Source organism: Herpailurus yagouaroundi, unplaced genomic scaffold (assembly GCF_014898765.1).
Source record: "Herpailurus yagouaroundi ecotype Mexico unplaced genomic scaffold, PumYag 186, whole genome shotgun sequence".
Taxonomy (NCBI): domain Eukaryota; kingdom Metazoa; phylum Chordata; class Mammalia; order Carnivora; family Felidae; genus Herpailurus; species Herpailurus yagouaroundi.
Genome location: NW_024412417.1, coordinates 11,688,990 through 11,700,220, shown reverse-complemented (window position 1 = coordinate 11,700,220; position 11,231 = coordinate 11,688,990). Strand labels below are relative to the sequence as shown.

Genomic DNA, 11,231 nt, shown 5'->3' with positions numbered 1-11,231 from the left:
TTTTTTTTTTTTTTTTTTTTTGAGAAACAACATTTTAAGAGTTATCTGATCATTTTGCACTAACATTTGTATGGGCATAAATATGGATGTTAAGAATTATTCCAGCTATTTAAATACTTTAATAAATAAAGTTGACGGTAGAAGTGCTATTGAGAAAACAGTTTTCGTACTTACCTAGCCCCGTATAAAGCTAAGTTTTCCCATTACTTTTTCTTAATTTATGATTCACACACACACACACACAAATGGTAAATTTAGGACAAAAATGTACTGAACATTTTCAACATATGATCTTTTATGTTTCTTGTTTGAATTAGGTTATTTATATGGCCTTAGTTCAAGTTACTTTTTAATGTTTGTTTATTTTTGAGTGACAAAGAGTGCATGCACGCAGGGGAGGGGCAGAGAGAGAGAGAGAGAGGCAGAGAGAGAATCCCAAGCAGGCTCTGCACCTTCAGTGAACAGCCTGATGTGGGCTCCAACCCGCGAACAGTGAGATCATGATCTGAGCTGGAATCAAGTCGGACGCTTAACCGACTGAACCACTTAGGCACCCCTATATGGCCTTATTTTAAGTTGTGTCTCTTAAAAATAATGTAGCCTATATAGAAAGTACTTTAAATGTCTTAAAAGATGGAAATAACCCACTACTGTTTCTGTGTGGAAGGTAACTTACTTCAAAGCTCACACTAAACATTCCACAAGGGGGCACCAAAGACTCATTTATGGTGATTTTGGGTCTCCTTTGAAAAAGTTCATTTCACTTTTATGTATTTCACGTTGATGTAATGTGACATTGCCAGATAGGGGAAATGTTCCTTGACTTAACTTTAAAAATGCATGCATAATAAATTTAGGTAATAGTTATTACTCAGAGTTGCTAATTAAAATATTTTAGCTGGATTGCAAGAGTGCACTGTTTTCTGGGATGACTTAGAACACCTTGTTAGCACCTGGGTCTTTGCCTTGGCCGTCTGTACTTACTTGCCCAATGGCTCTGCCCTCCTGGCTCCCTCATCATGGACAGTGGAGCCAGAGGAGTGAAAGGAGCAGTAGAGCCATGATGGTGAGTCCTGGTTTGAACAGTGGTGTGCTACCAATTATTTCCCTCTGGTATTCTCATTTCTGCAGGAAGGTGGAGCTTGCTTGGTTCAGGTCCTAATCACAGCTTACCTAGTTTCTGTAAATGCTTCCTAACAGGCCTTTTTGCTTTTACTTCCTCCCCATCTAAATCTGTCCTAAATAGCCATTGCCAGGTAATTTGTACTGAAATGTGGCTCCAATTATGTTGCTTCCTATTAAAAATGTAGCTGAACTCAGGATCTCCTAATGGTCCTAACTTTCTAGCAATCTCTCTCACTATTCCACTCTATACACTTTGTTCCAGCCAAACTAGACTCCTTACGGTTTCCTAAATCTCCCCTCTGCTTTTTCCCACTTCCCCTCTCCTTTGCTATACCAAATCCCATCAAATCCAGCTAATCCTGAGTTTCTTTCCACGAGTCATTTTCAACGATCTCTCTAACAAGATGAAATTTTTACCTTCTTTGAATCTAGTGTTTATTTATACCTTTGTTGTAGTGTTTCTGGCATGTCTTAATTTGTATTAAATTCTTGTAGTTTTCTACCATTAGCAACAGTTCCTTAAGAGTAGAACCGTCTTACTCACCCCTCCACCTCCTTTAGCAGAATGTCTTGTGCATGATAGATGATGGAGCAAACATTAATTGTTGTATTAATAATGATTGTCACATGATATGATAATGAACCATATGATAATCATTTGCTGAATTAAAATGTGTGTGTATACACACATTAGGTGTTTAGGGGTAGAAGATATTGGCCTTTGGAGGTGAAATATGCATCATTTTAGAATTAAGTGGTAAAAAACTACACATGCAGAAAGCAAACAACATGATGTTCACATTTTTATGCACTAGGGCAGCCGAGATATTTTTGCGTTGGTACCAAAAGAGGGAAATACATTGGGGCGCCTGGGTGGCACAGTCGGTTAAGGCGCCTGGGTGGCACAGTCTGACTTTGGCTCAGGTCATGATCTCCTGGTTCGTGAGTTCCAGCCCCGCATCAGGTTCTGTGCTGACAGCTCTGAGCCTGGAGTCTGCTTCGGATTCTGTGTCTCCCTCTCTCTCTGCCCCTCTCTTGCTCACGCTCTGTCTCTCTCTCTCTCAAAAATAAATATTTAAAAAAATTTTTAAAGAGGGAAATATATATTCAAGACATTGTACTAATATTAAAATAAAAGAAGAAAAGTAATATTCCCTTTTTTCCAGCTTAATTGAGATATTGACATAAAGCATTGTGCATATTTAAGGTGTACAACATTTGATACACTTTTATATTGCACAATGATCACCACAATCATATCAGCTAACACCTTCATCCCATCACCTAGTTAACATTTTTTCTGTGATGAGAACATTTAAGATCTACTCTCTAAGCAACTTTCAAGTACAGTTGACCCTTCAACAACATGGATTTAAGCTGACTGGGTCTACTTATATGTAGGTATGTAGATTTTTTTCGATACAGTAGAGTACTGTCGGTTTATTTTCTTTCTTTTTTTTTAATGTTTATTTTTGAGAGAGAGAGAGACAGAGATAGAGTGTGAGTGGGGGAGGGGCAGAGAGAGAAGGAGACACAGAATCTGAAGCAGGCTCCAGGCTCTGAGCTGTCAGGACAGAGTCATATGAGGGCTCGAACCCATGAACCAGGAGATCATGACCTGAGCCGAAGTCAGATGCTTAACTGAGCCACACAGGCGCCCCAGTGTATTTTCTTTCTCAGGATTTTAATACTTTCTCCCTAGCTTACTTTATTGTAAGAATACATTATATAATACATATAACATACAAAATACGTGTTGTCTGACTTTTGATATTTTCGGTAAGGCTTCTGATCAACAGTAGGCTATTAGGAGTTAAGTTTGGGGGGGTCAGAAGATATGCATGGATTTTCAACTGTGCAGGGGGTTGGTTTCCCTAACCCCCATGTTGTTCAAGTGTCAACTATATCCTCTGTTTGTAAAAACTACAATAGCCTAGAGCAATATTGGAGTTTAAAACTTTAACTGGGGAAGGGTTAAAAATTGAATGATCTCATCAGTCTGTGCAAGAAGCAAAGTAATGTAATGGAATATATTGATAATTATAATAAATCTAAACCAGCAAGTCCAGATGGTAGTTATCTTGGATAAGTTAATAAACTGCCTAGTATTAAACTAATTATATTCCTTCTTCGAAAAATCATGAACTGTTAAGAAATAGAAAAACAACGCTGTTTTCCAGTCAAACGTGATACGGATATATAGTTGTTATCTAATATAGATATGTAATGTCATAAAAAGGAAAGGTAATTATTATCAAAAAGAATATAAATAAAAACAAAATATAAATTTTATAGTTTGCGTTTCTGATCTCCTTGCCACAACAGCAGTTACTTTAGGGACTGCTGTGGGGGTTGGTATCATAAGTTATTAGATGTTGCCCTCCAGCTGCCAGGGAAAACATCTACTGCACTGTTCTGTCATTTTGATTCATTTGTGTGTAAAAATTAAAAATATGGTTTAGCCATGTGGAAATAAATGAAAACAATCCAAATAAGAACAAGCAAAGGGTATTTATTCAGAGCTTACATATGTGGCAAAGGAGTCAGTCACCATCACACGCATTTGGTAGAGACTCAAAGGCAAGCAAGAGAGGGGGAAAGCTATACGGTGAAAAAAGGGGAAGACTTCAGGTATGCTCTGATTGGAGGTTGTTGGCATGGGGGAGAGGGAAGCAAGCTAGCTGGAATCTCGAGGGCATCCTATGTGATTAGTTTGGAAAGCATACTTGGTTTTCTCTGGTTGGTTCTTAATTGGAAATAGGGACAAAAATTAGGGAAACTGACAGTTACTGACCAAGTCTTGGCCATTCTGGGTCTACTGCTGCAGAGGTTGTTATCTGGTTTCTAAGACTGGTTGCTGCAGGGGTTTGAGTCAGAGTTCTATTAGCATATATGGTCTGGTCATTGTCCATTTGTATATTCAGACTCTCAGCTATTAAAAAAAAATCTCATTACTATTAAGAATTAAAATCACAGTGATAATACAAATTTTAGCTTTTGGTGCTATTCCTGTTCACATTCAACAAAGTTTAGGATTGGCTTAAGTGGGACCTAACCACACCAAACTCAAGAAAGGAGTAGTACTTCTAAATCATTAAACAGCTAGGATGCCTGAAAGTTTACTTTTGATTGTCAGGGAGATATATATACACATACACATACACATCCTAGCACATCTCTCCAGCAGTACTTGGGAAAATCACTGAATAAATCCTTGTACCTTCTCCCCCTGAGCAGGCTACAGAGTAGCCTTTATGTAAATTAATCTTTGCAATTTAGGTCAGCCCTTGAAACATTTGGTTTGGGCCTCATATTTGAAACCTGATCATTTTTCTTTGTCCACAGCAGCTTAACATGATATCACTTCTGTTCCATGGTTATGTTGGCTTCTCATTACAATTTTAGCTGTTTTACAGGGAGATTGAGATGCTCTCCAGAGTTCCCCAAATTGAATTACAGGTATACTGCGAAGTCTATTTTTCAAAAAAAAATTTTTTAATGTTTATTTTTGACAGAGAGAGAGACAGAGCATGAGCAGGGGAGGGGCAGAGAGAGAGGGAGACACAGAATCTGAAGCAGGCTCCAGGCTCTGAGCTGTCAGCACAGAGCCCGATGTCAGGCTCGAACCCACAGACCGCGAGATCATGACTTGAACCGAAGTTGGATGCTCAACCGACCAAGCCACACAGGTGCCCCCGCAAAGTCTATTTTTAAGTAAAGGCATCTCAAACACATCCTTCAAATTTGCTAACAATATGTGCAGAATCAGAGTAAACAGAAACTTAATTCCATTTATGTAGATATAATTCCCATTATAAACTTTGGGTTTGGGACTGCATTGGTTTTTAACAGTGAAACAGACTAGTTGTAGACAAAGGCCTTTTTGGAAAAACTAGCTAGTTTGGGGAGTAGAGACAGAATAAAATATTTTTAAAATAAATAAAATCTAGTCATCAGGGTAATGCAAATCAAACCTACCAAGAGATAACAACCATTTCACGCCCAGTGGAATGGCTGTAATAAAAAAGGTGATAACAAATGTTAGTGAGGATGCGGTGAAACCAGAACCCTCAATCCGCTACTGGTAGTAAAATTACAAAGAGTTGCCAAACAAACACAGGATTACCTTTTGACCCAGCAATTCTACTCCTAGGTATATATTCAAGAGAAATGAAAACATATGTCCACGCAAAAACTTGTACATGACTGTTAATAGAAGCATCATTCATAATAGCCAAAAAGTAGAAACAACCCAATGTCTACCAACTGATGAATGGACAAATTGTGATATATCTGCACAATGGAAGATTATTCAGCAATAACAAGGAATGAAGCACTGATTCATGCCACAATATGAATGGATCTTAGAAACATTATGCTAAGTGAAAGAAACCAGTCATGAAAGCCCAACATATGGTATGATTCCATTGATATGAAATGTCTAGAATAGGAAAATACACAGAAACAGAGGGTAGTTTACTGGTTGCTTAGGGGTGGGGGAAGGAGGAATTGGGGATAATAGCTAAAGGGTATGAGACTTTTTTGAGGTAATAAAAATGTTCTAAAATTCATTCTGCTGATAGTTGCACAACTATGAATGTACTAAAAATCATTGAAGTGTACACTTTATTTTTTATAAAATTTTATTAAAGTTTTATTGTTTTCTTGTTTCAAGAGAGGTAGCAAGTGAGCAAGGAAAGGACAGAGAGAAAGGGAGACAGAATTTCCAAGTAGCCTCCTCACTGTCAGCGCAGAGCCCAATGTGGGCCTTGAACTCATGAACCGTGAGATCATGTCCTGAGCTGAAATCACGAGTCAGATGCTTAACTGACTGGGCCACTGAGGTGCCCCTAAAGCATACACTTTAGATAGGTGAATTGGATGATATACGAATCACATCTAATAAAGCTGTTAGAAAAATAAAATCACCAAAAACGTTAGAATAATTTACAACTTATGCATTTGGGTTCAAATTACAGAGTCGTTCTTGGGTTGTTTTTTAAATCTCATGAGCTTATTTTTAGAAAGAAAGTCTACATGGCATGGTTGTAAAGGAGCAAGGCTTTGGAATCAGACCTGGATCAGCTTGTGGCTTGAACACTTTAAAGCTGTTTGTCTTTGAGCAAATTATCTCACCTCTGGAAGACTCAGTTTCCTAAACTGTTGGGAATAATACCAGTCTCTTACAGATATTGTTAGAGGCCCATAGTAAGTGTGCAATTAGTGTTAGCCACAGTTGATGATAAAACAACAATTGACCTCCCATTGGTGTGGTTATCTGAAACAGGGATAAACAAATCTTTTCTGTGAACAGGGCACAGTGCAGAATAACTACAATGCAGAGAAGATATTTCAACAAATATTTACAAAGTGGCAAGCACTCCATAGCGTGAGTTGGAGGTTGGGATTGGGGGTGAAATAAGATGTATCTCTTTCAATCCCCAGGAGTTTACTGTCTGCTAGGTGACACTGAAGGTAGAGGGTGCACCTCTCTGTACAGATTATTTTAATATTAGTATGTTTTTGAGATACGAGTTTTTTTTTTTTTTTTTTTACCAAGGATACAGGAACAATAGGAGAGGCCAGTGAAAGGAATTCATGGGAAGGTACATTAGAGAAGATGACACTCAAGCTCACTATTGGAGAATGAGAAATTTTTGCTGAAAAAGGCCAAAAGGCTTCCCTAGCAGCAAAAACAGCGCAGGCAAATGCCTAAGAAGCCTATTTATATGTCAGCTCTCAAACTCACATCTCCTACATTCCGGGCTTCTATATCAAGTGCAAGTTCAAAATCTTCACTTGGATGGCTCATAGACTTCTTAAACTCTCCCTCACAACGTGGTCCACTCACAACTTTCCTCATCTCCAGTGGTGGCACCTCTATCCTTCTGTTTGTTCCTGCCAGAATCCTTGGAGTTACTCTCAACTACTTCCTTTGTTTCCTTCCCACAGTCAACTTGTCAGGAAATCCGCTTGGCTCTACCTTTAAAATACATGCAGAATCTGAGTTCTCAAACCTGTCACTGCTACCACCGTGGGTTGAGCCACCATCAGCCCCTGTCCGCTTCTACCTGTGCTCAGGTACGTTCTCTACACCGCCCCCAGAGTGATCCTTTTACATAAAAATGCGATCATGATACTTCGCCTAAAACTTCTATGGTTTGTATTTTGACAGAATGAAAGCTGGGGTCCTTGCAAGGGCTGACAAAACCCTTCCATGATTTTTTGCCTCACGCCTCCCTTTACCTTTCTATTTACTTATTCACCCTTGACTTCATTTGGCCCTCTGATTTTGGTTGGTCAAAGTAGTGGTTTACAGTTTTTTCTCTTTGCCTATGTACTACTGAAAAGGGAATAAATATAGCTAGGCAGGTGTTATGGTTCCTTGTTCTACAAGCATCCATTGTCTGACTCCTTGCTTGCTTAAGCATTCTCATACTTGTAGGACCCTGGCAGGCTTTGGATGTCCCCCATACCGCCTTAGGAGGCAAATGTGGAGCCACTGAAGGTTTAAATAGGTCATATTTGCATTTAGATTGCTTGGCTTTCAGCATGGGGAAGGGATTTAAGGGGAACTCCACTGGAAGCAAACAGTGGACAAGGGACAAGTTAGGAAGTTTTTACAACACTCCAAACGGGAGCCTGTGCTAAGGCAATTGTTGTTCATGGGAGTGGAGAGAAGACTCCGGATTCCAGAAATGCTTCAATGTAGACTTGGCTTAGTACGGGGTTTCTGGCTTGAGTCTCTTGGAAGATGAAGGTACCACTTACTGAACATGGGATTTACCTAGAAAGATGAAATTCAAAGATAATGAATATGGAAAATGTACGTATCCTTGGAGGCATCCAAGGAAGCATCCAAGGAAGAGCTACCACTGAGTAATGTACAGCAAGGAATTGGATTTAGGGTTCTTAGGCTCAGAGGGAGCCTGAGGTGGAAATCTGGTTGGTTGGGAAACGTGAGTTGACGTGACTTTTCTAAAAATCTCCTCCCCCCTCTTCCTCCTAATCCTAATTAGAAGTACCGTTTTTCTTTTTTTCGAATTTCACTTTTAAACTCTCTGGAATACACACTATGGGCATACTCAATTTATTGTCCTTGTCACAGCCTCCTCGGGTAATTTTTAAAGGTTAGATGATATCTTGAAAACGCAGCAGTCATAACCGACTGGAGCAAAAAATGTGGGGCAGATCTGGTTCCCAAAGCGCACGAATATGTGCACTTTCACAGTGAGGGTGAACTCCGGTGCCGTGTGTGGCTCTGCCCTCCTTCAGTATCAAGAAAACTCCTGGGGCCCGACTCCCCTTTCTGCCTCCTTTTCTCAGGACCAGCTCATCAGGGCCGCTCCCCCGCCCCCACTCGCCCGCGGGTCCCTTCTCACTAGGAGACAGCAAATTTCCTGGACGGGGCGGCCGGGATGTTGCTCGTGGGACCAGGCCCGAGTCGCGGTCCCCACAGGAACGAGGCCCGGCGAGTTGGGACCCTGCGCGGGGTCCCCCAGGCCCTGGCGGCGGCGCCCGCCCCCTGCCCCGGAGGAGGACGGGCTGCGGCGGCCCGCATTGTCTCAGCTCCATAGCAACTCAGCCGCGGCGGGGGCCACGCGCGCCGCTCTGCGTCGGCGTCCGCTCTGCGTCGGCGTCCGCTCCCGTCCGGCTCCCTCTCCCGGGGAGAGACGGGCGCTGCCCGGCGGTGGCGCCCTGAGGGCCCCGCGCGGGCGCCGGGCGCGGGCAACGGCGGCGGCATGCCGGAGAAGCGGCTCACCGCGGGTAGGTGCGGCGGCGGGGACCACACACCCGCCTCCGGACTTGACCTCTCCTCGCCCGGGCGCCCCCCACCGTCCGCGCTTTAGAAAACCTGGCTCCACTGCGCCTCTCATGGCGTTTTATTACGAACTTCCTCACCCCCCCTCCAGCCCCGACCCCCGTTTGCATCGCCTCGTTCGCACCGTCTTATTTTGTCTTCCTTAATTCTCCGTTTTGCAGCTGGAATAATGGAAGCCTACAAGGTTAACTCCAGGGTCACAGTGAATTAGTGACCAAGCTGGATTCCAGAGGCCTTTCCTCCCCACTTCCACCTTGAATTCCAACTTAAAATTCAATCCATGTGCAAAGAATGAACAGAGGGCCAACATTTTACTGAGCTTGCCCACGTAGAAAGCAGGCCTAGGTGCCGTCTCAAATTATTTCATTTACTTTAAAAGGAAATCAGATTTGAGTGAGATAATGCCATATTTTATCTTGTTTCAGAGCCACCAGATATTACAGAAGAAGAATTTGTAAGTACCATTTAGAGGGCTATCTCCCCCTCCCCCCGTGGCTCTTTAAAAAGAGCAAATCATAGATTGTAGAAAAAAAGCTGTAGGTTTTCTTTTCTCCTTTTTGCCAGATGAATATAATAGAAGCTTTGGTTCGGCAACAATGGTGCTGAGTACAAGACCTTTTTACATTCTTTAACAGGTACAATTTTTAAAAAGAGGCCAATTGATTTTTATGGTGGGTGCTATTTATTGTTAAAGTTCTTTTACATAAATGACTTCATTTTATTTCTCTAAACTCTTTAATGACTCTGTGAGAGGAACGTTTTATCTCTGTGGTTTTACGGTGATGTGGTTGTGCAGTTGATTGATTGAAAACAAGTGGTCGGTTTAGAGTTATAATTACTTTAAAAATGTACTAAATGGGTGAGCCTGGGTGGCTCAGGTGGTTAAGCGTGGGACTCTTGGTTTCGACTTGGGTCATGATCTCACGGCTTCATGGGTTCAAGCCCCACATCAGACTCTGTTGTGGCAACACGGAGCCTGCTTGGGATTCTTACTCTCTCCTCTCTCTACCCCTCCCGCACTTGTGCTGTGTCTGTCTCTCTCAAAATAAATAAACTTAAAAAAAATAAATAAAAATGTACTAAATGTTTTCAGGTCAGACTTCTGGTGAGTAGTAACAAGTACTTTGCTAAGTAGTACATTATTTACTTTGTCATTTAGGTGAGTGCTATATCTAGGATGGGTTCTATTGTAATTCCTGTTGTGTATTTAAGGAACTTGCCCAAAGGTAAACAGAGAGGAGGTAGCAGTGCCTGTTTCCCACTAAGGTCTGAGTTTGATTCCAACAGCTCTAACCACTGAAGGGGCCAAGGATAGGCTGCTCCAAGATGGAGCACTTTGGCATGAAGATTATTTTGGGTTAAAAAGTAGTTGAAACCCAGCAGATTCAAGAAAAGCTCCTAACCTCTCCCACAACAGCCTAAAAAGAATTTAGGTAGAGGACCTGCACCAGGAAGGGAACCATCACCACAAAGAACTACGTTATGATATGAACAAGGTGTGGTAGACAGGGAGGAACCTAGCAAGGCCTGTTTGATCAAAGTCCTCTACGTCCCATGGTTTCCAAGTGTCCCCAGGACACATTTGTTTACCACACATTTACTCCTTTTCATTTTCCTGTGAATTACATTTTTTCCCTTTGAAGTCCCAGACCCGTGCCCCCTTCTTAGTTCAGAATGACCTATATGCCTCATTTTGCCTGTCTTTGGAATTTCCACATCTTGGTGAATTCCCCATATGTACACTGTTGAATCTGATCTTCTGTTAATCTGTCCCATGTAAATTTAATTCTCAGTCTAGCTGGAAGACCATGAAGGGCAGAGAAAAAATTTTTCCTTCTCTTCACCATTTCTCGATGTTATTTGCTTATGTCCTCCGGTACTTACTTCTCTTCTTGGACAAGCATCTTATTTGCTTTTGGCTTTTTATTCAACAGACACCGGTGCTTCTATATCCACCGTGCAGTGCTAGATGCTGAAGATAAGTCTCAAAAAGCTTAGGCTAAGCTTAGGGCTTAGGCTATATCTGCTAGCACCTTCCATTTTCACCCTTCCACACCGTTGGTCCACTTCGGAGAGAGACAGACAGACATCAGGATAGAGGCACAAAAAGCATGTCAGCAACTCCACCCATCTTCTCGTTGCCTTGGCGTAACCCTGTGTTGTAGCAGATTTCTTTAAGCTGCTTCCAGAACTATTCTACATTCCAGCAGGAGGTCAGCATTTCTCGAGCCAATCAATCTTTCTTTCTTTCTTTCTTTCTTTCTTTCTTTCTTTCTTTCTTTCT

General features: G+C 41.7%; 2 protein-coding genes across 12 annotated transcripts in view; one reads left to right on the top strand and one right to left on the bottom strand.

Moving 5' to 3' along the window:
* Positions 1-8,506: 8,506 nt before the first annotated feature.
* On the bottom strand, positions 8,507-8,869 carry LOC121043253 (putative uncharacterized protein FLJ13197). Its single transcript, XM_040494869.1, has one exon. It carries the CDS (start codon positions 8,867-8,869, stop codon positions 8,507-8,509), a length of 363 nt encoding a protein of 120 aa, XP_040350803.1.
* Positions 8,770-11,231, top strand: part of RGS22 (regulator of G protein signaling 22) — a 180,795-nt gene continuing 178,333 nt past the window's right edge. For all 11 annotated transcript variants that reach the window (XM_040494102.1, XM_040494103.1, XM_040494101.1 and 8 more), the window contains exons 1-2: positions 8,770-8,892; positions 9,373-9,401. In XM_040494102.1, the coding sequence (XP_040350036.1) occupies positions 8,868-8,892; positions 9,373-9,401 (54 nt within the window). In that variant the 5' untranslated portion in view covers positions 8,770-8,867. The remainder of the gene's footprint in view (positions 8,893-9,372; positions 9,402-11,231) is intronic.

Coding starts and splice junctions, on each gene's coding strand:
- LOC121043253 (XM_040494869.1), bottom strand. CDS start 8,869: ATGCCGCCGCCGTTGCCCGCGCCCGGCGCCCGCGCGGGGCCCTCAGGG.